The sequence below is a fragment of the Notolabrus celidotus genome, chromosome 2 (genome assembly GCF_009762535.1).
Source record: "Notolabrus celidotus isolate fNotCel1 chromosome 2, fNotCel1.pri, whole genome shotgun sequence".
NCBI lineage: Eukaryota > Metazoa > Chordata > Actinopteri > Labriformes > Labridae > Notolabrus > Notolabrus celidotus.
The window spans coordinates 38,314,281-38,341,335 of record NC_048273.1 but is presented as its reverse complement, the minus strand read 5'-3'; the positions used below and the strand labels follow the sequence as shown (position 1 = coordinate 38,341,335).

The following is a 27,055-nucleotide window of genomic DNA, read 5'->3' as shown; positions in this document are numbered from 1 at the left end:
TTTGTCAACATTTCCTTCTGATGAGATTCAGACCTTGGTTTTACAGTCAAGCTTTCTTCCCTTGATATCAGTATTTATGAACCACTTCCATGCAGACATAGTCAGACAAGTCAAGATATAAAATGTAGATTCATATAAATAATGAGAGATGAATGACATTTGAAACCAGCAGATGTTTCCATGTTTTTAAAGAGTAATCTTTATCTTCTGACTGTATTATACGTGTTGTTATGTCTGTTTATTCCAGGTCCAGTGCAGAGGTGTCCATGGATCCGGTGGTCTCACAGGGAGATGCAGACGAGTCCAGCCAGACGTCTGACAAGTCCAGCCTCCCCTCCACCAGCCAGGAGCCCTCCTCCAGCTCTGCAGGTTCAGAGTGCAGATTCTAAATTTTACCATTTAATTTATTATCTGGATTCTCAAAACGAGTGCTCACTTCTGACAAAGGTGATGTGTATTTTCCAGACACGAGCAGCGCCCCACCTAGACCCTCCAGACCTGGAACCAGCAGACAGCTTCAGCGCTGGCCAGAAAGCCGAGGTGGACGCATGAAGAGAGGAGGTAACGTGTGAAAGGACACATGCACTTTTAGTGGTAATGGAATGAATCTGGCCTGCTTGGCTCAGTCTCATGTGGTCAAGAGCTACAGTGTTCAAATGAAACACTTAGAGTGGAGGAAGAGGACAAAAGAGCTGCTGAATTTATATCTCAAGGAGTGTCATGACCATCAGCTTTATCTGATGTTGTGAATGAAAGCAGATGAAGATCAGTTGAGAGGTTCTGTTTCTTCCTTAGGATTATTTTGAATACCACATAGTAAAGCAGTGATGTGGCATACTTGCACACGTCCATGCAGATTTTGGGCGTGAGTGGACACATTTTTTCTGCATAGTCACTTTAATTTGAGGAAATAAGAGCTTTGGCAGTGCTCTATTTCAATAAAAGGCAGGCTGAGGAAGTCATAAAATATTTATTGCAAAGAAAAAGTTGTAACAGATTTCCTGGTTGATTTTTAAGACTTCAACAACTACAGAGTGATTAAAGAATAATTTGATGGGTTTTTTTGGAGTCACTATAAACTGATAGTTTGGTTTCTTTATTCTCTTAGTCATCTGCATTAGTTGCTTAGAGATGTGTTTTATTTTTCTGGAGTTATAATAACTTTATTTATATAGCTCCTTTAAAAACAAATGTGTACAAAGTGCTTTGGAAAACAAAGCATGGTTCAAATAACAAAGTAAACATTTAGACAGACAGGAAGGAGGAATTTTAACAAAGCCAAACAAAATGAAACGCAAGAGGTTCAAAAGAATACACGTTAAATAAGCAGAATGAAGTGGTGTGACAATAGACCAGTAAATCATTGTTGAGAGGTTTTTCAAGAGTCAATAGATAAAATAAATAAATAAAAATCAATGAGTAAATAAAAGCATTAAAAGGACAATAAAAGAAGTTTTCAGAGTGAGAGGATGACATCACATCGGGAAAATTAGAAAAAGCCAAAGGATAAATTGGGGACATTAAAGTAATAATAATAAAAATAAATTAAACAATAAATAATCAAATACAATTTAAGACAATGAATAAGTTGGATAAAAACTAAAAATAATAATAAAATAGAAGTAAAAGCGGTTAGAAAGATGAAGTCACATTAAAGTCTGTAAAAATGGGTTTTAAGAAGAGAATTAAAAGATGTCACTGACTCTGCCAGCCTTATCTCCTCAGGGAGGTCATAGGTTATAAATGTATTGTGTGCACCCAACATTTCAATACCACTCAGAGAATTTACACATGTTTTGAGATAATAATATCCACTTTATTGTTAATACAAATACAGGAGATGCTCACATCCTTTTACATTTTATACAGCCATGTACAGAATTTTTACCCCAGTACAGCAGGCGTTCCACTCTTAAGAAATATGTAATGTCTCAACAGGTCAAGGGTTTCCTTCTCGGTTTTCTCGAGGTTTCCACGGAAGACGATTCCAGAGATGAAGCACTGATCAGAAAACTTCACAACCATGACAGAAAAACGTGTCATTCCTATCGTAAACACATTCAAACTCGAGTGTTTTCATTCTGTATTTAGATAATGTTCCAAAATGTTCCCTTGCTCCAAAGCCTGTGTTTTTTTATGTGCTTGAAAAGTACCCTTTGTAATCAGTCCATGCTGGAGCAGTGTGTTTTATGAAGAATGTAATAAACTTTAAATCTACAAGACAACATTTTTCTTTAGTCAGACTTTCTTGGGGCATCTAAAGATGTTGTTGCTCTGAGGTGAAGTGTTGGCTGCAGGAGCAGCAAGCTCAGGACGTCCGCCATCCATCCTCACTTTGTAGGATTTGGCTGCAAAAGAAACAGAATGGTTGTTGATTTAACATTTTAATTAGTTTGTGGTATTTAGAGTATACTTTTCATCCATGTTTGAGCCAGTTTCCATTTTAGTGAATGTAAATTTTGTGTTTTCAGACAGTCCTGACTTCAGAGCTTTCAGGACATTAGCTTGGACAGATGTTGGATGCAACAACAAGTTCTAAGTGATGCAGTTTTTCTGTAACGACACGCAAGACTGGAAATGAAAGTTTTACATAAACAGGTACTCCATTTTTCTTTAAACCACAGGTATCAACATTAAAATGGAAACTTTTACTGTGGTTTCTCCATATTTAACTAGAGCCTTTGGTGATGGATACCACCCTCAATGACCTTTCCATCTGCCTATAATCCCCCAACCTCACCCCGACACACATGGTCCTTGTTATGCCTTTCAGACATGATGTGACAGTTACAATAAAATCCTTCTGCAGATGAAGAGGAATAGGAAAATGTATGCTTTTGAAGTTAAGCAACTCTATATTCAAAACAAAGAGGCTTCAGTTACTATGTATATCTGTCATTATTTGCTGAAATAATAAAACTAGGAAGCACTTTAATTCTGCAAACATTTCAAATTAGGACTAATTAACTTTCCACCAAACTGTTTAAAACATGTTTAAAGCATAGACTGTAATACAAATATATAAACATTAAATGCATTGGACACAAAAATGTCATCTGCAGAACATTTTTATGTTGATTTGGCTCTTTTCTGGTATTTTAAGCGGACTATTTTACACGCTGCACTTCGCCTTCAATATAATTGATGGTTATTCATGGCGGAGTGATGTAGCACGATAAGATAGTAAAGTCTTGTGTAACTGTTAAGACGTAATTTAAAACACACCGGAAGTTGTCTCTACGCCCTCAAATCACCCTCATCTTAATAAACAAAGGTCACATTTTATCAGTTTATTGTCTTTATCGCTAAGACTACCGAGTGTTTGAATATTTATCCGCTCTTAAAGCTGCTGTTGGTAGTCACAGAGTGAACATCTGTTCAGAGAGAGGGACTTCGAATGTCAACACTATCCCTCCCAACCAGATTTCATCTTCGCCCCCCAACACAGATCTGCGTGTGCAGTCATGATAGTGTCGGACTCATAACCAATCGGAGGATGTAGTAGGGGACGCCCCTTAACCAATCAGGACAAAGAATTGGAGATTAGCTGTGATTGGTCAGTCAAAACGGGAACAAGGGGAATAATAACATTGCTTGTTACAGCAGTGGAAACACACAGATTTCACAATAGTCTCGAATGACTTCACTGACCGATGAGTACTGATGGGCATTATGACCTTTTCTCCAAACCCAGCAGAAAAAAATGTACGTTTCTTACACATTCCTACCAACAGCAGCTTTAAGTAACTTACATCTTGACATGACGTAGTATTTGTATCCTTCCGGTTTTCTGTTGCTCGGGATGGAAACAGCAGCCGTCACGGTGGACGGGAAGCCTCTCCAAGACGCCCGGATGTTGATGGTGGTCCCCAGAGCTGACACTGGAAACAAGACAGGTGAATGGAAGATTAGTAATAACTCAGAGATGCTCAAGTCTATACTTTTTAAGGCATATAAAACCTGATTCATTTGACCTCATAGCAGGGTTTCCAACTTGTGAGATTTTTATTACACTTGCATTTAACTTCATGCACCCATTTTCATCACTCATGCATTCACCATAAGAATGGAGAGTTTTGTGCTCAGGCTGCTTTGAGGGGCAGGGACGAGGAAAATAGAAGAGCACTTCTTTTCAAACCTGATACTCAAAGTTTACGGTTGATTTAAACATATAGAGGCAGAGGTGACAAGAGGGGGGTCTAGGGGTCCTCCCCCAGGACATTTTGAGCATCTAAGACTTAATCCCTGCATTCTGGTGAATATTAATGTATTTGTGCTGGAAATTGAATTATTTCAAAGGAAAATATTTTTATATATATATATAAATAACAACAAAAGGAATTCAAATCCCCTGATAAGCAGCTTGCATTCTTGTAAATTTGATCTGTTATTTTTCACGCAGTCTCTTTAAAACCGAGTAGTCCAATTTAAATCAGAGGTTATAAAAAAAGAATGCTTTCTGAGGTGTTAAACTGAACTCCTGAACCTGTGGCAATCAGGGGTCCTAATCAGTCAGGTAGAGATAACAGGGATAGCTTAGCTAAAATAAGGGAGGCTTTGCAGCCTTTTGTTTTTACTACAGTATTTAAGCTAAAGCAAATTCATTGTGTCGATATTGTACGGCCATCATTTGGCAGCTACCGGAAATTTTAAGGTGGAGTATTTTCTTTCCCATCACTCTCAATGAGTTGATGTTGTGTATCAATCAAGCCACTTTAAAGGTCAAAACCATAACTGGACATTGTGTTTGTTAGTTTCACGTTCATTGTCTTTCTAAGAGAAGCCAATCAGAGTCAAAGTAGAGCCGGTCAGAATCACATGTTTAAACAGCTGACCGATCAACACAGAGATATTAACATTGCACACCACAGTGTTTTTATGGTGTAATGTTTTGGCATGAGATTTGTCTGGGTGGAGTGAGAGAGTGAGGCTGATGGTTAAAGGGGGTGAAAGTTGGTAACCCTGCAGATATCTAGTTTAAGCAGTTTATAGTTCATACCTGCTCTATCCAAAATGCACACACAACAAAACACCTCCAAAAAATGCCTAAAGGAAATTAGATAAGTAATTACAGAGATATGTTCCAGTCTCCAAGTGGATACCTACGCATAGAAAACCTGCTCTGTTTGTCCTAAAGATTTGTAAATGTATTCCCTGAATTTCCCACATCAGTGTTACAAACTAGTTCTGAGATATATGAGGTTAACACTGACTGTCGGTGGAATATATTCTTGGTTGGTCAGTATTGCAGTGGATGTAAGACGTACCTGCTTGTCGGGCTATGCGGTTTTTGACTGTGTAAATGGCGGACTGAGGTTTCCTGCCACAACTTGGACTGGTGCCAAACTTGTACGAATATTTCTGGACTGTTCCACCTGAGAGGACCAGACAAGAGTCATTTTCACAAGAACATTACAATGGTATGGAAAAACTAAAGAGAATATATTATGATACTCTTAAAATGGTTCATTACCTCTCTTGAAGAAATAAACAGCCTCTCTCCTCCTCTGGTACTGAGGCACAGACAGAGCAGCCGTGATGTGGCCCCGGAGCCCATCAAAACCTGTTTGAACGACCTTTGGAAAGCCTGGGTCCAGAATGTCATTTTCATATCTCCAGTACTGGGGCCCCTAAAGAGATCATAAACCAAGGACAGGTGAATGTGAAACCTGATGACATGTCCTCAGATTTGTTAGAAATCATGGGTTTGGATGAAATCAGTAACTCTACCTTGAAGATGTATGTCTTGCCCTGGCAGTTGCAGCGGGTGAACACGGTGTCGATGGGAGATGGGACGCCCCACACTTGAGTGATGTCACGGGCCGGACCTGGCACCCTGTTTCTGTCCAGAAACCAGAAGAAGTGCCCTGAAAGAAATAAAAGCAACACATGAAAACCAATGAGATGATTTAGAATGATGCAACTGCTGAACGCCTAAAAATAGAAGACGTCAAAAGTAGCAAGGTACCTGAAAATGGTTTTCAACTGAGTTTTAGAGTATAATACGACATACTTTCCAACCACTACTCTCTTATTTGTTAATGAAGTGTTATTTGAATACCACAGGATATAATTGCAGATGTAATGAGCACTCAGTATCAGCTGCCTGGCTGGCTCTCACCTCTGAAAACCACTATTGTGCCGTTCCTCAGCGTGGTGACTCCGCTGACCGGCCGCCCGCTGCACAGATTTGTATCATTACTGTCATCTGAGAAGAAAAAGGGGACATATTTATACGGGAACCCATCTGTTGGAATACACAAGCAATAAAACAAGGCAACCATGCAATTACACACTGAGTTACAGGGTGTTAAATGTGATTCTGGCTCCAAGAGCTGAAAGAACTTTTTATTTATTCAATTTTTCAAAGTATTTAAGCCTCATTTCCAATTTTTAAAGGGCTGTTTGGTTCATTTCCAGTGTGGGAAAACAGCCACCTCTGTCACTTAATATAGTGTGGACATGCTTTGAAGGAGGTTCTGTTGACCCAGAGGCGAAATGGAACAACTAGGCTCATAAAGCCGGCTGTGAACAGTCATAAATATGAGCCAGAAACTGTAGGAGTCTCGTTAAACAAATGAGATGTTAGCAGAGGCTGCAGGACGAAGAATTTCTCCTCTCTGAACCACAGAATGAATGTTTGGTGTTCATCTTACCTGCTTGGTAGTCTCTATCATCCACACTGAGGGTTTGAGTGTCCAGAGGTTTGGAGCTTGGTTTAGCCAGAGCTGGTTTAACTGGCACTGGAACAGGCTTCAACACTTCAGGTTTGTCCTGGGGCTTTGAGGTGGCCTCAGATGTTGTAGGTTTGGTTGGGGCTGGGGTGAGATTAAGTGGATCTGCTGTGGTCCCCTTTGGTGTAACATCCTCCGCGTCACCCTGCACTGCGTCTGTGGATGTTGGGATAATAGTCGTTGAGGCGTCGGGTTCAGTCGGCATCCTGGTAGTTGAAACGCTGACTGAGGAGTCCTCGAGGTCTGGTAGAGAGGATGGAGGTTCTGTTGTGACCTCCACTGTGTTGGCATCATTTGGTCCACCGGCTAAAGTGGTTGCCATTGGGATAGGTGTTGGGTCCAGTGTTGATGCGGCAGGGCTGGTGGAGTCTGCAGCAGAGTCCTGTGTGGGTCCTGTGGATGCTGAAACCACAGTCAGGCTGGAGGCTGTGTTTGGAGCTAGAGTTGTAACATCTGGTTCATCAGCGGGGAGTACAGTCGGGTCTGTTTTCTCCGCCTCAGGAGAAATGTCAGCCTCAGGCGGCACTTCTTTCACAGGCTCTTGGATGTCAGGGGCAGGAGAATCCCCTCGTTGGGGCTCTGTGAGTAAAGTTGGTTGGCTGGAGACAGCTGCTGTCGTAGGCTGAGGGGGAGTTGCTCCTGAGCTTGTGGGATCATTGGCATCTGGATGAAAAACATGATTATGAACTCTTGCACTCAAATCAGATGTAGTGAAATGTAGTGAGAGTTATGTTGATGAATGACAAAAGGTAGAATGCAAAAATGCCTCCATGCACTAGTTTGACAAGCCTGTGACTGACCTTACACACATGAAGGAAACAATAACCTAAAAACTGTAATCATCAAAGTACAATGGAAATAGAAACAGCATAAACCATTGTTGAGCTCTCCTCTCTGTTTGGATGTTAATGGGTGAGTAAACTTTTTATTAGGACACAAGTATGTTGTGTTTGTGCCTAACCCCTCCCTCTCTACGTAGCATCCTTGACGTCACCCATCTGCTTTGAAGCAGATCGTCAGTGGGGGCCATATTGGAAATGTTGAACTCAACCTAACTTCTGTTGAGCTAGTGTGAGGTAAAGAGGCGGGCCTTTAGCCTTTTCGCTAACAGCTACAGGGTGCCCACCTGTCAATCAAGTCAGTCATGTCCTTATAAGGGCAACGTGTACGCGTAATCTCTTGAAGCATAATGAGTTACAAAAAAATTCACCCCGCTTACAGTATGTGTCGATAGAGAAAGGAGCTATTCAGGCATAAACTGTTTTTTGAACCAGGCTGTAAACATGTTTATTTATGTCTTCTTTGAATGGGTGTGTATGTGGTTTCCTGTGTTTCTGCAGCCAGCCTCAAGTGGACGCTCCATGAACTGCAGTTTCAGCACTTCTGCATGGGCTTCATATTTTCAGACTGGAGGTTGCCACTTGTTAAGAACCAATACAGCTATCCCTGAACTACATGGAAAGTATCTGCCTTAAAGTCACATCATTTTGGTATCCTGTTAAACTGGAAGACCCACAAATCAGATGTTGGGAACTAGATACCTAGCTGCAGAGGCCTTTCACTACTGAATGAGTTTTGTTGCTCTGAGTGGTTGAAGGGTCCAGACTCAGTTTGGTGTGTGCCTCTTGGTAAACATGCTCAGGGAAAGAGTGAACAGAGAGGTCTTAGATGAATGTAATCAATCTGGTAATGCAAGCTGGGAGTTTAAATGAGTTGAAATCTATGTGCTAAGTTACACAAATCACAAGCTAAGCTCTAGTAGACTTGTTGCCACCAGTTCTCAACCCAAACTGACAATTATAGGATAAATTGGTCTCATGTTCTGGTAGAATCTACCACATACCTGGACTGTAAGTGGACACTGCTTCAGTGTTTGGGGAGAGTGTCCTGGGACTGTCTCTGGCCTGTGTGGGCTCATTTTCTGAAATAGTTGTGTGCGTCTGAGAGGCTTCAGTCACTGCCTCCGTACTGATCCCCACTGCCCCTATACTGATCTCAACAACGTCCGGGTCCTGGGTGGGTTCAGTGGAGAGTTGATCCAGGAGGTCAGCTGCAGACGATCCGTAGCCACTCATGCTCTCAGGGATCGGAGTGGCCTCTGGCTTTTGCACGTCATTGTCAGAAAAGTCATCATCGGGGAAAGTCTGGCCATACATATCTGAAGGAATGCGAGGAAAGGTGAGTACCTGGATGTCACACTGGTAAAACGTTGCTGAAGGGAAAAATGCGTAGATGAGTTTTCCATGCGTACTATCACTCACCATCACTGAGGTCATCTTCAGGGTATGTTGTTGGGCTGACCAGGGGAATTAAATCATCATCTGTGGCCAACAAAAGCAAAGTTAAATAACTTGAATGTAATTGATTAATCACACTTTGATTATAAGCAGCTCTTTTTTCCTGCATTTGTTTCCCTGAGCATCCTCTGTGACTTTCCCAGATGGAAATGTTTCGACATCTCATCGGATGCAAGAGTATCTCCACCTCCAGAACCGTCCCCTGCCAACTTCAAGCTAAAAACCTCCAAGACAAAGTTCTGTCATCTTTTCTTGGCTTCATTTAGAGCTTTCCTCTCTTGTGACTGAACCTGTGCACGTAACACTCCCACACACTCATGACAACACTGCTCCCTTGTCTTCAAATTGGCCAGCAAGGCTTGTACTCTTGGCTTGTTCTGGTTCAGGGTTGGCTTCTTAGCAAACCAAAGCAAGACAGCCCCTGTGTTTATGTCAGCTGTAAACATCCTCCTGACATATGCCTTATTATTTCTACTGAGTTCAGCTCCTTACTGTCATGTCTGTAATCTAAATCTAACGTAACGAGAGCTTTAAATTGAATGAAATTAGTCATGGTGTCAAATATTTCAAAAAGCATGTTACCTGCATTGTCCCCCTCGCTGAATGTAGAAGTCTGATCTGTTGCTCCACTCACAAGCGGCTCTGTGGGAATATTCAGGAATACATTTAAGAAACTTAAACCTGTAAAATCAATTATCTTTAAATCATAAATCACTGAAAATTACTTTTAACGTTTTTCCAAATCAGATACACCTTTTGGTTTATAATTATTGCCATTATGGCATGAATTAGTCTTCCCTGGTGCTGTTTCAACTGTTGCCCCACTGACTTCGTGCACCTCGTGCAGACTACTGTTCAATGCATGCTGCTCCACATGCTGGTGGACATGCAGGTTTATATCTGTATCAGATTCATCCTGCATTATTCCCATATCACCTTTCATGCACATGTGCAAGTCTCATTGTGCTGTAAGTCTGATTTCTGTGAGACAGGCAGCTAGGAAAGACGAAAACTGACTTTAATCTGCTGTCATGCGGTCAAATGATCATCACTGTGTCTGTATATAATGCATACAATGACTTTAAGATAGCATAAGATAAGATAAAATTAAATTAAAAAAAATAAATAGAATAAAATTAAATTAAAAAATTAAATAAAATTAAATAAAAATAAAATATGGCATCTATTACAGATATATACACACTATGTAAAAATGTGTGACCAATTAAAGCTGCAGTTGATAGTATTAGGGTAAAAAAAAAAACAGTATTTATTTTGTGCCGTGTTTGGCAAAAAAGTCGTAACACTCTTCAACAGCCATCAATAAATTCGTTTTTTTAAGATTATGGCGAGATCTCTGTATTTTCCTCTGCCTCTGTATCCAACAATGTAAAATTTCCAATCACTCCCGTCAGCTCTGACCAATCAGAGCCACTCTCCTTATTGGTCCTCCTACATCGTCCTGATTGAGCGTGCACTACGATCTGTTTGTGGGCGGGGCTTACCGGAGCAGAGAGGGTGGCAGAGGGGGTGTAGTGAGAGGAAAATCTGGTGTGGAGGGGTAGTGTTGAAATTCGAAATCTCTCCTTGAACTGATGTTTATTTAAGGACTACCAACAGCAGCTTTAATGCAATTTTCACAAGCATACTCCAGAGTATAAAAATGCTAAGGGAAATCTCTTAGCATACAGAACACGATGCACACACACGCACACAATCATGCTGGAGGAGGGCTTACCTGTTTCATCACAGTGGTTCTTGAAGTCTGAACAACACTTTTTGTACTTCACACAGTCCATGTCACAACTGCACAGCCGGCCCCTCTTAAAACTCTCTCCACACCGACCTCTGCAAGAGTCTCCTGTTGCACACAAACCAGCAAGTTTCAGCAAAATGCACTTAAAGCAGACTTAAGACTACTTTCTTGTCTCATTGGATCATGAAACTCCTTCTCTTTGGTTGAATAGATTATGAAGTGTTGGGATCATATAATGAGGTTAAGTTCTTACTTGTTGTGCATTGAGCTTCAAAGTCCTTGCAGCACTCTCCATATGACAGACAGGTGTAATCACACTGGCACATGTAACCCCTGTAGTACTCTGCACCACACCGGCCTTTGCAACTCGCTGTTTATGAGAAATAAATACATGGAAACACAATATCAGACAAGCAAAAACAGAAGTAAAAAATAAGAACTGTGCCTTTAAAGTTTCATTGTTTTTCATCAGTATCTCAGGGTGCTTCAGGACACAGTCTGTAAATAATGCAGCTTTACCATACATTGATTTTTGAAGCGTGTCTGGTAACTAATTATCAAGAGAGTACACATGAATGAGTACAAGCTTAGTATACACGTGATATATTCCAGGGAACCACAAATAAGATAAAATCATTCTCAGTGAAATATCTGACACTCACTCTGAGCAGCACTGAATGTCACGGCACAAAGCAGCAGAATAGCAGCACAGAATGTAGTGGAAGACATCCTTCTTTCAATCTGAAACCAAACAGAGCACAAAGAGGAGGAATAACTCTCTGTTTCATTGGTGTGTATTGACATCAATGCCTGAGGAGAATAAAGAGTCACTCACCTTGTGCTGAGCGTCCGTCAGAATCCTGCCTGAGGTTCGTCTCCACTGCCTTTAAAAAGCCTGAAAGAAACCAGCTGACTTCCTGTTAATTGACAGATCCGGTCTAATTAAAAGTGTGATGATCTCACAGCGGGGTGAAGGGAGGGTCCTCCAGTCCGGCCACACCGTAGGTCTAGACTTCATGATTCCCCACAAACAGCTGGAAACACACTAACACACATCTGTGCCAGACAGACGGCTGACTTCACACACTTCCGAGCAGAAGAGAGAAAGAAAAACAGTTATGACCGGCTATTATGTCATGAACGGGTGAACTGTACACCTTCATGTCATCACAGGCTGAGTTGTTCAAATCAATACCATATGGAGAGTCAGAAAGTCTGCTTAAGTGCAGTAAAAATAAATATAATATAAAAAAATATAAAAAAAACTGAGAGGTAGTGTGGTAGCAGACCAAGAATTGCCTTATATATGAAAGTATACCAATGTTTCAACCTAGGGGTCGCCAGAGACCACCTTCCAACCCGGGAGTACAACTCACATTATATGATGACTGATCATCCGGGCTGTTCTCTAACCAGCTCGTTTTGGAAACGTCTTAATCATTATTCCAGCAAAAGCAGTTTGTCCATCCTATAATAATATATCCAACATTAAAACATCATAACAAACAGACATTTTCATGTCATTCTCTTAAAATATCAGCATTTCAAATATTTTATGAAGTGATCTCTTTTGTTGAGTCATTATCTGTTAGGTATAAACTTGTAACACACTGAGGAACAAAACTCTTTAAGATTGTATTTAAGTTTAGCTCTTGAGTTACTTTCCACTGCTGAGAGAGAGGCAGTATTTTTATTAAAGAATAGAAGAATAGATTTTTTTTTACTTATTAAATATATATCAAATAAAAAAAACAACACTACTTTACACATACATTCACATGTTAGGTGTTCTTTATTTTTTTAAGTTATATTTTGGGGCATTTTTGCCTTTATTGATAGGACAGCTGACCATTATGGAAGCCCTTAAAGGACATGGTTGAATATATTTTATTTTCTCTGTATTCTCGAGAAAATAAGTTAATTTTGTCATTATCTCAAGATCTCGAACTGTTCTTCTCATGAAAATGGGAACATTTATCTCATTTTATCAGGGAACAAAGCTTATTTTTCTGTCTTTTTGATCACAAACTTGTACGATAAACATCTCGTAATAAAATGTATTTTTATTCTTTACTGAGGCAACATTTGCTGAACTATGTTACTGAAGAAAACAAAAGAATTAAAGAAACTCATAACAGGCCTTTCCTATTACCTGAAGTAACTTGGTTACCATGTGTATTAATGTGCTCCTTTAACATGGAAGCCCTATAAGAACATGATTAAAACATTTTATTTTTTCAGTTTTCTCCTTTTATTTTTGTCATTATCTGGAGAAAACAAAACTGGTTATCTTGATATTATGAGAAAAATAAGTTGGGATCTTGAGAAAACAGAGAAAATAAAATGTATTTAATCATGTCCTTATAGGGCTTCTGTATTAGGTGAATTATTAAAAACAAATGTTGTTTTAATTTTGATGATAATGGCTCATTGCTCATTTAAAAAAATCATGAATTCAGTATCTTAAATTATTTTGAAAAAATGTCAAACTTTAGAAAAGTAAGGTTAACTTTACTCTCATTATTTGGTTGCTGATAACATTATTTAACATTTTAATATATAAAATATATAATTTTAAATGTAATATTTGGGAATTAAATGTAATTAAATAAGCAGAATGCCACGTTTTATTTGTATTTGATTTAAACTATATTAACCCTCTTGTGTTATTTTTCACAGGATTTTGTACCTTTATGTACTGATAAGCTCTTGTGCAATGTTATTTGGACTACAAAAATGCTTCGACCTCACTACAACTCCACTCAGCCCAGGTTTGTCCCTCGGTATCCCATGATTCCTTGGTGTGACCTCTCGAAGCACACGAAGAAGAAGAAGCAGCGGGGCTCGCTCACGCTGCTGTCTGGCTAACCCTCGCTCGCTTGTGGATCATGGCTGCTTCAAAGCCAGTTGAGCCGCAGTCCGGGACTGGACTACCCCGCTGGCAGCTGGCTCTGTTAGTCGGGACTCCCATAGTGCTGGGAGTGGGAGCGGTTTACCTCTGGAACCGCAGCAGGACGAAGGAGAGGAAAGGGACCGAGGAGAGGAAAACACCTGAAGGCAGCGCGAGCCCCGTGCAGGGCCAAGACGGCGCAGCACGAGCCAACCGGGATCAGGAGAACATGGTACCGTTACCGCCGCAGACAGACCCCTCTCTCCCCCGCCTCTAATGTGTTATTAGCTACGCTAGTCTGGGTGGTCTCGTTGCAGCGAGGATCTCAGCTTTTCTGATCAAACATGTCATTGCTGTTACAGCGCAGTCAAGGACACCTAACGTTTCTGTCAGTCAGTGACAGCTAGGCCGATAGCAGCTGGGTGTTCTGGCGAATACTGCGTCCTATCGAGATGTTCTGTTAATCAGTTGTACGCATGCGCAACGCCACACTTATGTGCTCTTGTCATTACTGGGAGCACTATATGAGATATTAGTAAATAAATATTCACTTCTCCTTCTTCTTAAATCCTCAGTCATACTAGTCATATTCCTTTGTTAAAAACTCCTGTTTATAATTTGAAGAACGAGTAAACAGCGCCTGTGTTATTGATTCACGCTACAGTAGCGCTGTTCGACAAAGGAGCACAATTCGACAGAACACCGGTGGATTAGTTTAACTCGTTTGCTAGCTAGCTCTCTCGTTAGCTAACGTTACCGAGGCAGCTAGGTAGCTTGATTGACTTGCCTTATTTTATCTGCCTAAACGCGTCACTAGAGTAAGGCACAACTGACGTAAATATATAAGCACGGTGCCGTGGAAGTGCATGAAAAACGCGTCTGTTAATGGCGTAGCTTTGTGGTGTTATGAGGCATGTTGGCTAACGTTATCAGGCAGCAGAGTGGGGCGGGGATGGCTGTCATTTGAATGGGACTCCGCAGTAAGATTTCTGTGATATAGAAACTGAAACAGGTGGTTGTCACAGTGTCACACATGGATAACATGGAAGAACTGTCTAATTTATGTAGCTAACTAAAACCAATATTGCTACTATACCAGCTTGGCATGTATGAAGGTTATGGCTCTCTTATGTTATTGTGTTATTGTTAACAAGGAATAATTGTCAGTGTAACAAAGTGTGAGGACACTATTTCACAATCATGAGAAAGTGAAGATATGACTTAACAGCAATCACCAGCAGATATCACAGACTGGATTCATATGAGCCAAGAGGTCTTATTTAATGTGTTTTATTCATGTACCTGATTATATATTAGCTTTGTGCAGGTATCTTGGTCCAATCACTAAAGTGCCTGATAGGAGGCTGTGGTTGTCCAACAGCATGCCAAACTGTCTTATTAATCATTGACATATTTTTGTTTTCCCTAAGTTAAGTTTTTATTACAATGTGTGCTAGTCCGTTTAAAATGCCTCCATGTCTTGTTTTCCAGATGAGGTGGGCACCTGTTGCTTCATCTCTTTCTTATCAGTTGACTTCTATTTTATTTTATTTTATTTTATCACTTTTCTATTCATCTTATTATTTTTACATTTATTTTTGTATAAATTATTTTATTTTGATAATTAATGAATAATTGTGTATGTATTTATGTATCATTTTTTATTTAATTTTTGATTCATCTGATTGACTAGTTTGTGATATAAATTATCACCATCTTATTTTATTTATTCATTTACTTTTCTTTAAAGTGTATCTTGTCTTTCTATTAATTTTCTATTATTCTATTTAAAAAAAAATGATGTATTAGTTTTTTTAATTAAATGACAAATTTATTTATTCATTTTTAACTTTAATTTTATTTATACCTTTCTCTTCAGACTTTAGCCTTTTGTAATGAAATATTTGAGCATGAGATCTTTTGGACATTAACGTGTCAGTTGTTACTATTTCATTATTCACGTAGCTGTTATAAATGGTTTCTTAGCTTTCTTTTCATGTCAGTTTGAAGGCATTCAATCCTCAGTACACCCTTTCAGTTCACTTGAAAATCCTATTACAGTGTAAGATGCTGAAGGGATACTTAATTGTGTAGAAAACAATCTGTGGGCTCCTCGAGCGTTAAGCCAGTCCAGTGAGTCCATGTGGGGATAATTGAATCAATAAAAGTTGTCTTTTCTCTCCCCCTCTCATTCAGAGCCCGTTGGATCGAGCCCAAGGAGCCAAAAACAAGGGCAACAAGTACTTCAAGGCTGGAAAGTACGAGAACGCCATTCAGTGCTACACAGAGGCCATCGCTCTCTGCCCCACGGAGCAAAAGACTGATTTATCAACGTTTTACCAGAACAGAGCAGCAGCCTACGAACAGCTGGTGGGTAACACCTCCTCTTAATCTCTGCAGAGATCAGTGTTTTTCTTTAAAGAGATTCAAGTGGTCTTCAGGAGTGAGGGGGCAAGCTGCAGTTTGAGATTAATCCAAGGAAAGCAGAACATTTCTTAATATAATGTGGATCCTGTGCTGTTATGACAGCCTGGCCTTTCTCTGGTGTTGATATTTTCAGACGCTGGTAATAGAAATACATCAGAGCAGCTGTTTTAAGAGTATTTTTGTGAGACTCTTGTTAGTTCAGCCTGCAATGCTTGAAAATAGCAATTCGTCTAAGGGAAGAGTCTTCCTTTTTGACATCATATATTTCCCACCTGATGAAAGCCTGACATGTTGACACCTCTTCTTTATAATGGTGACAGAGTATGCCTGGAGTGGCTTTCAGGGAGGGAGTTGTAAAGGATTTTATCACAGATTGCAAAAGAAACAGACGTGTAAATATAAAATCTGCCATGGCTGCAAATGACCGTCTTAAATTGATTATTTTTCCTCTATTTAGATCATTTGTTTGTGTTGTTGCTGAAAGTATATACCCTAAACTGACGTGTCTTAGTTTTGGTGCTGTAAAATATTCCTAGTTCTCATCAAAATACAAGGTTAAGTGATCCTAGTCTGTTTTTTTTAAAGAGTTGTAAGCATCGTTTGATGACTTTCAGGGAACATATTGTCACCAGGACATTTGTAAAATTAAATAGTAACGTCCTCATACCTAGTAGTGGTGGTTACTCTTCTGTGGTCAGTGTGTCAGAAACTTTGTGTGAATCATTAACATCCTCATACTCAGAAGGTGTCTTGCTTAAATGAGCTCTTAAAGGTTATGAAGCTTTGTTAAATAAGTTATTATTAAGCGGTTAGCTGTGAAGAGTTCAGAGTGAAACATAAAAGCTTCTTTTATTAGTGAAGATGTTTTCTAGTGGCTCATTTTTCCTCCAGGCTGCAGTTTGTGAGGTTAGTTTGTTAGTTGATTTTTCTCGATGTTTTAATGTATTAGTCAGAGATCATTATCACTGTTCGTCTTGTATAAACCTCAAACCATCCAGGTCTGTGGCTGTGTTAAACCTGTAGGCTCTAGGTTAACGATCCGGTCTCTGTTGTTTCAGATGAAATGGACAGAGGTGGTGCAGGACTGCTCTAAGGCTGTGGAGCTAAACCCACGATACGTCAAAGCTCTGTTCAGGAGGGCTAAAGCTCTGGAAAGACTGGACAACAGGAAGGAGTGTTTAGAGGGTAAGATTATCTTCTTTTACTGGTATTTATTTAAAAGTTTGTGACTTTAATTCACGGTCAGTTTTGTCCTCTTTCAGACGTCACAGCAGTGTGTATTCTTGAGGCCTTCCAGAACCAACAGAGCATGCTGCTAGCAGACAAGGTGCTGAAACAGCTGGGGAAAGAGAAGGCCAAAGATAAGTACAAGGTACGTGTCCACAGTTTGGCCTTTTTCCACTTTTACTTCACTGTGTTGTCAGAATAAACTCATCCTCTGTTTCAACCATCGTCTGTAGAACCGTGAGCCGATGATGCCTTCTCCTCAGTTCATCAAATCTTACTTCAGTTCTTTCACGGATGACATCATCTCGCAGCCGCTGCAGAAAGGGGAGAAGAAAGACGAAGACAAGGACAAAGAGGGGGAGGCAGCGGAGGTGACTGAGAGGTGAGACAGAGTTTACTTAGTGTGTGTGTGTTTGCTCAGTTTTCCCAGTCATGTTCTGGAACAAAAACAATGCTGCCACTCCACTTTCGTTTGATCACTTTCATTTTCATTTACACCTCAGAGCTCGAGGTGTGGTATTAAAGGTAGGACTTGGGGAATGTGGAACTGAAAAAACCCTCAGAGAAGCTATGAGGCACTTAGATTTTGTGATCAAAGCAGTCTTTATGAAACAGACCTAGTTTGTCTTATCTTAAAGATCATCCTCTTTATTTTCTGTTTTGTCCTGTGATGAAAAATCGTCTGATCTCATTAGCTGGTTAACAAATTCTCAAAAAAACCCTGAATAAAACAGGTTTAACTAATAAAACCTGTAATATCAAAGAGTCAACAACTACAGGACGATCCATAATCTCAGGTGAAGTCTGGAGCAGCTCTCTGATAAAGACAAGATTGGAAAGCAGTCACTGAATCGGCTGACATGACCCCTTAGGGCAGCTTGTTCCAGAGCTTCGTGGCTTTGACTGTAAATTGTGTCACCATGAGTTTTCAGCTGAGCTTCAGGAGCACATTACAAAAGCCTCTACCTGAGGATCTCAGGCTGCATACCATTTTATATGTGATCAAAAGGTCAGCTATGCTGCTTGAAGAGAGGCAATGAAGAGCCTTAAAGGTCAGGTGTAAGATCTTAAGAATTGTAAAACTATCGGTCTAAGCGCGTCCCATATACCAAGGCTATAGTCCTTGTTGAAGAGGTCACAGCTTCGACTTCCAGCCACGATCATTTGCTGCATGTCTTCCCCCGCTCTCTGCTCCCCACACTTCCTGTCTCTCTTCAGCTGTCCTATGACTTAAGGTGAAAATGAAGGAAAGGCTTCGCACATGTACTCTATTGGACAGGTGCGTGGAAGAGAAGTGAGAAGAAGCTCAGAAAATTTGAGTTGCAAGAATCTTGCACCTTTTTTTTTTTCGTTCTGCCTGATGAAGGTCTTGTACCAAATGTTGCCATCAAAGGTTTTATTTGCAAGTTGGACAGTGTGCAGGATTCTTGCAATTAAAATCACAACTGAATTAAAGGTGAAAATGCCCCAAAAATATATAACTTAAAAACAAAAATTGTAAGACATCCTGGGAGCCAGCACAAGGAGATTCAAAATTTGTTAGAGTAAATTTGAGGACAGAAGAAAGAGCTTTCTATTGTTTAGAATGAAAGATTTTAATGTATAAAATGTTCAAGTTATGTTTCTGTGGGGAGTCTTTATTTAAAAGACTGTTTAATATTTCTAATCCATGCAGTGCTGTTAATCAGAGATCACTGTTTACATGCATTAAACAAGTTTTTAAAGGAGGGACACTTGAAGTGGTGAAATATCCCTTTATTTTAAAATGTACAGGCAGTGTGAGGACTCAGACTAACATTCTGGTTGCATCGTTAGAAAACAGTCCCCTCCCGCTTCACAACAGCCGACCATCACCTTTTAGATTTCCTCTTTTCCTTACCTGTGTCTTCACCTCTTTCCAGCTCTGGCTACCTGAAGGCAAAGCAGTACATGGAAGAAGAAAACTACGACAAAATCATCAGTGAATGCACCAAGGAGGTCGAGTCCGGAGGTCGGTACACAGCCGAGGCTCTGCTGCTGCGAGCCACCTTCTACCTGCTGATCGGGAACGCCACCGCAGCTCAGCCGGACCTGGACCGGGTCATCAACATGCAGGACGCCAATGTGAAGGTAACACTGTCTTTTTATAGTTTCATGTCTTGTTTATTACTTTTCGATGGACTTTTTATTAACTCATTGTTGTGGGGGTTTTTAGAATAATTTGGATCAGGATTTTGTTGTAACTTTTTTTCACTATGCTGTTTAGTTTTGTTCTGTTAATCACTTTATGTTGCATGCTTATATAGAGGGTTATGCATTTCTAAAGAGTTTAGTCATTTGTTAAGCCTGTTGTTAGTCAGGTTTCACAAATAACCCAACACTGGATAACTAATCTTGTGAAATTCTAACAGACTATAAACTTATTTAGCTGTATGAAACGATAACTGAGTAAAGATGAAGTCTTTTAAAAGCTTAAAAGTTTGAGTTACGAGCGTGCAGAGTGCTTTTTTGACTCTCCATAAAAACAGGTTTCCTTTAAAAAGCATGGGAATACTTTTTTTATCAATTGTAGAGCAGATATTGACATGGACATCTATTTGTGATATTAAATTAGTACAAACTAATATCTGTTTCTTAAAGGTGACATATCATGCAAAATTGACTTTTTAATGGTTCTCTACCTGAAATATGTGTCCCTGGCATGTCTATAAACCCCCCGAGAATGAAAAAAATCCATTCTGCCCCTGTTCTGATTTCTCCTCCTTTCTGTAAATGTGTGTGAAACCAGCCGTTTCAGTTTTCAGTGTTTTTCATACGTCACAACGCCATCCGGTCTGTAATGGAAGTCAGAGCTCGGAGCTTGTTCAGCCCATAGACTGTATAAAATACAACTCAACCCCTCCTCTGTTTTTCATTACCTGCACAAATGTGTGCTAACAAGGAGCTTAGGAGGGAGGCATGCTAGTTGTAGGCTGTCTTAATAAACACAAAGGTCGGTTTTACTCCCCACGTCTGCAGATTTGAAGATCTAGTGGATGATTTTTATTTTTCATGGAAAAGTGCTAGCACTAGTTAGCATAGCCACATAGCTACATGTTCGTAGCTGTGTACCAAGACACACGTCTACATACTGATAAATAAAACAACAAGAAACACTAAATCTGTGACCAATCCTTTAGAAAGGTCCTGCTGCAGGCGCCTCTCCATCAGGATCAGATTCTGGATCAGATTCAGAGGGTTGAAGTAACGCGGGTCTGTGAGCAGCCGTGTATATTCAGCCAACATTTAAACATTAGATCAACATGCTGGAGAGCTGAGGGCACATCCACTTCCTGAGGGGGCGTGGTCAGAGAGAAAACAGAGTGTTCTGAGCAGGGCTGAAGAAGAGGGTTTTTCCAGCAGACCAAAATCTGATTTCAGAGTGTTTTTTTGAGCATAAACTTTAAAGACATGTTTTGGGGACCTCTTAGACCAATATATATTGATGAAAAAGAGCAGAATATGTCACCTTTAAAGTCACACAAGGTTTTTCAATATTCGTCAAGCGCCATGCCCCACTTACATTTTAAAGTGTTCATTTAAAAGTAAAAGCATGCTATTCTCAAACATCAAAGACGTCTTTTACAAAGTCCACATCCTGACAGCTCCTCTCCTTCTTTCAGCTACGAGCCAACGCTCTGATCAAGCGCGGCAGCATGTACATGCAGCAGCAGCAGCCCATGCTCTCCACACAAGACTTCAACATGGCGGCCGAGATCGACTCAAGCAACCCAGACGTCTACCACCACAGGGGTCAGGTAGGGCGGCTTTAAACGAACTGAATTTAAATTAACGACCTACTTTGTGTTTGTTTTATCTTAAGCAGTCTCTCTTAAATCTGTTTCCTCTCAGCTGAAAATCCTGCTGGACCAGGTGGACGAGGCGGTGGGAGACTTTGACGAGTGCATCCTGCTCAGACCCGACTCTGCTCTCGCTCAGGCACAGAAGTGTTTTGCTCTTGTAAGTAATCAAAGGAAGATCACCTGAAAGCATTGAAACTGTTTATAAAGCAAGTTTTGATCTTGATAGATACTACAACTCAAGATAAGCTGTAACATTTCTTCTTCTTGTGCTCTACAGTACAGACAAGCGTATACTGGAAACAACCCGTCACAAGTACAGAAGGCCATGGACGGCTTCGAGGACGTCATTAAGAGGTTCCCTAAGTGTGCAGAGGGCTACGCTCTGTACGCTCAGGTACTTGTCTTTCTTTTCAGACATCAGTGCTCATTTTCTGTATTTATGATCTGTTATTGATGTAATATTAATCAGACTGATTAAAGCAGCTTGTGTTTTCAACACATCTGTTCTTTCTCTTTCCTCAGGCTTTGACCGATCAGCAGCAGTTTGGAAAAGCAGACGAGATGTATGACAAATGTATTGAACTGGAACAAGACAACGCTACCACATACGTCCACAAGGGGTACGTGTTTCTTTCTCTGTCTTTAGTAATGATTTAAGAGGATACGGTTGTGTAATGTGTGTTTTATAATGTGTCAGTCTCTAAATGTTCCTTCTCTGTTCAGCTTGTTACAGCTTCAGTGGAAACAGGACCTTGACTTGGGTCTTGAGCTCATCAGTAAGGCCATCGAAATTGACAACAAATGTGACTTTGCCTACGAGACTATGGGAACCATCGAGGTTCAAAGGTGAGAGTTACACCTCGACACTGAGTTTGTCATCCTAGTCATCATATAGTGTGAGTTTTACTCCGGGGTTGGATGGTCATCTCTGGCGACCGGTAGGTTGAAACATTGGTATACTTTTGTATATAAGGCAATTCTTGCTCTGCTACCGAACTACCTCTGCGTTTTTATCACACAGAAAGGGGTTGGGCAGTATTTAAAGCACACCTAGGACTTTTTTATGCTTTCTGTCCCAAAAGCTCAAACAGAAATTGTGAAAAAGGCTTTTGGGTCCTCGACAGCCTCAGCCTGAATTTATTGCAGAATAACTTCATACTGAAGCAGCTGGTGTCACTAAATGTATTTAAATTAAAAATGAAAGAGTTTGAAGCAGATTCTTGAGCGTACCTGGTCACACAACTGCCTCCTGGATAATTACTCTTTCAGACACAATTGTCGTGCTTGTGAATTGTACTTTGGTTCTCTTTGTGTCTGTGATTTTGTGTTTTTGCTGCTGACTGTCTCAGCCACGTCTCCCTTGAAAAAGAGCTTTTTTTATCTTAACGGGACCAACCTGGTTAAATAAAGGTTAAATTAATAATAATAAATAAAATAACTGAATGCATCTGCCTTTAAGATACATGGGACATAATGATAATGTATAATAAAAAACTAGTATTTGACAGACAGCAGGGCACATAAAACAACAAAGCTTAAACGAAAAATTTGAACTAGACATCGAGAAAAACAAACACAAAGAGAACCCAGACCACAATTTTACCTGGCATCACAGGCAGCACAAGAACCCGACAATATGAACTGAGACCAGAGGGACAAAGAAAGTAAGATGATTAAAGACATAAAAAGAGAGAAAGAATAAAAAGGGCTACAAGCAGTAAAAAGGAAAAAAGCACTAAAAGAGGGGTGAAAGAAACACAGAGATGAAATCGTCAATTTAGATAAAGCATTTCAGAATAAAATTGATAAAATAAATTAAAATGGAATAAATGAAAGAAGAAGTTAAAACACAACAAAAGGTGAAGGTATAAAAAGAGATAAAAGCATTAAAATAAATAAATCAAGATGGATTAAAACAATAAAGGCAGTATATGAGGTATCAGGAGAGTGAAACAATTAAAGGGAAATAAGATGGTGTAAAAAGTAAACAATGGGAAACTATCACAAGTTAGTCAGGTGTTGATGGAACAGCTACATGGTTTGGTTTAGGACAATTTTACAGTGTACATAAAAATAATCACTCCTCATTTAAATTAGATTTTACAAGAGGGTAGACGCCTAGCAACCAGGGTAGAAGAGCTTATTAGTTTGAGCTGTGCATCACCATCCACTATCAAGAGCTCTACTGTGTGACCTGATGCCAGCTCTTAGGGTCTAAAGCTGAGTTTGAATATTGGCCTGAGATACAATATGATACAATATGAAACTTTTGAAGATGTGCTGCTGATGCATTGTTCTTTCGAAGTCTGCTGCACTTCATGTGGCATCCCCGTCCTTATGATCTGAGGATATGTTTTGTTTCTGTGAGACGCATAGAGGTGTGCGAACTCGTCAATCTTTGATTACCTGGATAAAGGAGGGAGAAACGGGCTGTTTTTAAATAAAACACTTTGAATTTCTTCTTGAAATAACCTGAGAACTTTCCTTTCAGGGGCAACCTGGACAAGGCGATAGACATGTTCAACAAGGCCATCAACCTCGCCAAGTCAGAGATGGAGATGGCCCATTTGTACTCGTTATGTGACGCAGCGTACGCCCAGACTGAAGTGGCGAGAAAGTACGGCCTGAAGCCTCCGACACTGTAACTCCTCCGCCAACTGATCGCCAATCTCTTCACTGCTCAACCTAACTGTGTTAAAAGTGCAACTGTCTATATGATTTGTATAAAAAAAAAGAGTATTGGGTTATAAGAGGAGTGATGAAGAGCCTGATTATATGTATACAGTGTTTACATCACATTAAAGGGGTTTGTCATCAGAGAGAGGAGGATTTCTACTAAAAGTGCGAGGCTGTGACGCAGGTTTGAGGTTGATGTGGTTTGTCAGGTTGGCAACTTCAGCCAGAACATCATGAGCAGGAAGAAGAGAAAGTCGTGACACCTAGAGAGAGAGAAGTACATGAGTGATCATGTATAGCTGTCTGAATGAAAAGAGATAGGTAAGAGAGTTGAAAAGGGTGCAGTTTGTTGAACCAATTACTGACTTTAAGGCTTTTGTGACTCTTTTAAATTTACAGAAAATACTGTGAGAGCTTTATATAGTTCTAATGGACTGTTCACCTGTTAATTTATGCTGATTTAAAGTGGTTTCGTCCAGCTCCTCCCACATGGTAACAAACTTTATCAGTTCCAAATGCAAGATTAAAACTATAGTCTAATGTGTAATGTATGTGTTTGTAATGCTGGAACTGATCCCATGAGCGCGAGCGCGAGGTTAGCTTAGCATCCTGAAGTGTTTTTTTTTTTTTTATTATGGGACTGCTTGTTTTCTTTTTTTACAAACTGTGCAGCATGTTGACTTTATAAATAAATGTAAATGCATTGCTCGTGCTGTCTTGAACACTAGAAAAACTTAAAGAGACTTTGGGGGGAGAGACTTTGGATTAGAAACCTAACGTCTTTAGTTTTTTGAAATTGTTTGGAATTGCCTCTAGAAGTTGTCACAAGGGATTGGATATCAAGTGTTTTTTTTCCTAGCCAACTTAAATTAAGGAACATGATTTATTTTCTATTACATTGTAAAATGTTTATTTTTCATGCCGCATTTGATTTCATATTTTGACAGAGTATCCTGAAGACAGTTGTTTTACACTCTCCCCTTTTCAAATTATCTCACAACTCGAGCCTTATTTTTTAACCCCCCCTCGCTGCTCCAAACAGCTCCAGGTTAAGTTTGTGATTTGGTTCCCATGTAGCACCCATCCTGTCTTTAAAAAAAAGCCACCACTGCTAAATGTTTGTGCTTATGGAGTACTAAATTCAGAAACTTCTCGTGACTGTTCATGTAGCAGCAGTGATGGCTGAATTTTATTAATGTGTGGAAACGACAAGGAACCAAATTATGCATTTAATCTGCAGCTGATTAGGACGACTTCTTTACAATCAAACAAGCATTTACCTTCACAAACTGATGTAACAGCTGCAGACGTTCTGCAAATCTCCACCAAGGTTCGGCTGTTACATTAAAGTATACTCAACATTCTTCATCAGTGATATATACGGTGACCAAAGTGACAGAAAATATGAATCCTAATAAAGTTCCTGGAATGAATTTCACTTTTACACATTTCTTCAAGCTTGTTTTACTTTAATATGTTTGCACAAACACTCAATGACAATTCAAGATTCAAGAAAGCCTTATTCTCAAGCGAGCTCACACACAAGGAATCTGATGAGGTGATTGGAACACTGGTACTCAACAAGACAGTAGGGACAATAAATATAGAAATCTAAGTCTAAAACTACAATCTGTACAAAGATACAATGGAGCTGAAGGCTGCTATCACAGCAACCTGGGCTTCAATAACAATCAGCAGAGCTACAGGCTGATGTCCTCCATGCCACACTGATGTAGTGATTCTTTATGAAGGAGCTGGAACCAGGTATGAGTGTAAAATAACTTTACTTTTCAGAAGTTGAACATTTCTGTATTTTAAATCTTTTTTCTGAGATTGATCTTAGGAAATATTTTAATAATTTGAGATATTTGATTTTTAATTTGTATGTGCTACAAGAGTATAGAAGTACCATTTAAAAACAAAAAAATGTGTCTAAGACAATGAGAAATCCCTGAACTTTTTCACTGTTACAGAATATGCTACAAACACACAGACCCTGATATACAGGTACAGCTCAAAAAAGTTAGTATGTGGTGAAAAAGTTTCATAATTCCAATCTTTTTTTTTAAAGAAATTGAAAATGCAATATATTCTAAATCCACTGCGTGTAAACTAAAATGTTTAAAGCATTTTAATGTTGATAATTATGACCTGTAGCTCAAAATATTGAAAAAAGCATATCTCAATATATAGGAATATTTTATTTCAGTTTGAGTAAATCCCCAAATACCGAGTACCTCTCCAGTGCAATCCACACATCCACAGTCATGGGGAACACTGCTGACCTGACAGTAGTCTAGAAGATGATTATCAACACTCTCTGCAAGGAGGGTAAGCCACAGAAGATCAACATTGACATGCATGTTCACAGAGTACTGTAATGAAGGTTGACTGGAAGGAGAAAGTGTAGAGTCAGTGTTGGTTCACTGTTTTAAGTCCAGAGCCAATGTTGTCGTCGACCAAGAGCTTTAGGGCCTGTCATGTTTCATTCTGCTGACAAACTTTATGGAGATGCTGATTTCTTTCTCAGGCAGGATTCAGCACCTGCCCACAGCGCCAAAACAACCACCTCATGTGTTTTTTTCTGACCAGGGAGGTCAGAAACACCTGACCCAAAAATACAATGAAGCTGAAGGCTGCTATCACAGCAACCTGGGCTTTAATAACACATCAGCAGAGCTACAGGCTGATGTCCTCCATGCCACACTGATGCAGTGATTCTTTATCAAGGAGCTGGAACCAGGTATGAGTATAAAATAACCTTACTTTTCAGAAGTTGAACATTTCTGTATTTTAAATCTTTTAATAATTTGAGATATTGGTTTGTGATTTCTGAGCAACAATCATCAAAATTCAGACAGGCAAGGCTGTAAGTGATTTTACATGAATATAGAATTCTATAGAACTGTTTCACTATATTCTACTTTGTACTATGATGATGTACTGATGGCTTTTTAAAATATAGATCTTACGCCACCTGCAGGCAATGCAGGTCAACAATTATTTTTAGTGCAACCCTTGTGTGATAGAGTAATTGTTATTTCTGGTTATCTTTGTTATAGTTTATGTTAAATTGAAGACTCCAAACACTCAATATGAAGAACATAACACAAGAAAAGATAACACAAGTGTTGATTATAAAGTTTTATAAAGTATAAACATAAATGATGATTGCTTTGTATCACTAAAAGGTGTCAGACCCAATCCTAAAATATATGAAAAAGTAG

At 39.6% G+C, this 27,055-nt stretch overlaps 3 protein-coding genes across 9 annotated transcripts in view; 2 read left to right on the top strand and 1 right to left on the bottom strand.

Moving 5' to 3' along the window:
* Positions 1–2,227, top strand: part of tprb (translocated promoter region b, nuclear basket protein) — a 35,477-nt gene extending 33,250 nt beyond the window's left edge. For 4 of the 7 annotated variants that reach the window (XM_034701613.1, XM_034701606.1, XM_034701600.1 and 1 more), the window contains exons 49-51: positions 248–369; positions 448–561; positions 1,939–2,227. In XM_034701613.1, coding sequence (XP_034557504.1) covers positions 248–369; positions 448–561; positions 1,939–1,997 — 295 coding nt within the window. In that variant the 3' untranslated portion in view covers positions 1,998–2,227. The remainder of the gene's footprint in view (positions 1–247; positions 370–447; positions 562–1,938) is intronic. The other 3 variants (XM_034701629.1, XM_034701620.1, XM_034701637.1) reach the window with 2 other exon arrangements.
* Positions 1,698–12,181, bottom strand: prg4b (proteoglycan 4b). The gene is made up of 15 exons (XM_034701647.1): positions 12,164–12,181; positions 11,623–11,873; positions 11,450–11,528; positions 11,041–11,157; positions 10,770–10,892; positions 9,614–9,673; positions 8,996–9,055; positions 8,578–8,892; positions 6,657–7,397; positions 6,122–6,208; positions 5,731–5,867; positions 5,474–5,630; positions 5,268–5,375; positions 3,753–3,881; positions 1,698–2,348 (listed from the first exon to the last, which is right to left on the bottom strand). Exons 3-15 carry the CDS (start codon positions 11,514–11,516, stop codon positions 2,239–2,241), a joined length of 2,211 nt encoding a protein of 736 aa, XP_034557538.1. The 5' UTR covers positions 11,517–11,528; positions 11,623–11,873; positions 12,164–12,181; the 3' UTR covers positions 1,698–2,238.
* Positions 12,182–13,568: 1,387 nt separating this feature from the next.
* On the top strand, positions 13,569–25,272 carry tomm70a (translocase of outer mitochondrial membrane 70 homolog A (S. cerevisiae)). Its single transcript, XM_034707180.1, has 12 exons — positions 13,569–13,909; positions 15,874–16,047; positions 17,163–17,289; positions 17,367–17,476; positions 17,565–17,713; positions 19,233–19,440; positions 20,973–21,107; positions 21,202–21,309; positions 21,430–21,546; positions 21,675–21,772; positions 21,876–21,998; positions 23,644–25,272. The coding sequence occupies exons 1-12, from the start codon at positions 13,676–13,678 to the stop codon at positions 23,795–23,797; spliced, it is 1,737 nt and encodes a 578-aa protein (XP_034563071.1). The 5' UTR covers positions 13,569–13,675; the 3' UTR covers positions 23,798–25,272.
* The last annotated feature ends 1,783 nt before the right edge of the window (positions 25,273–27,055 follow it).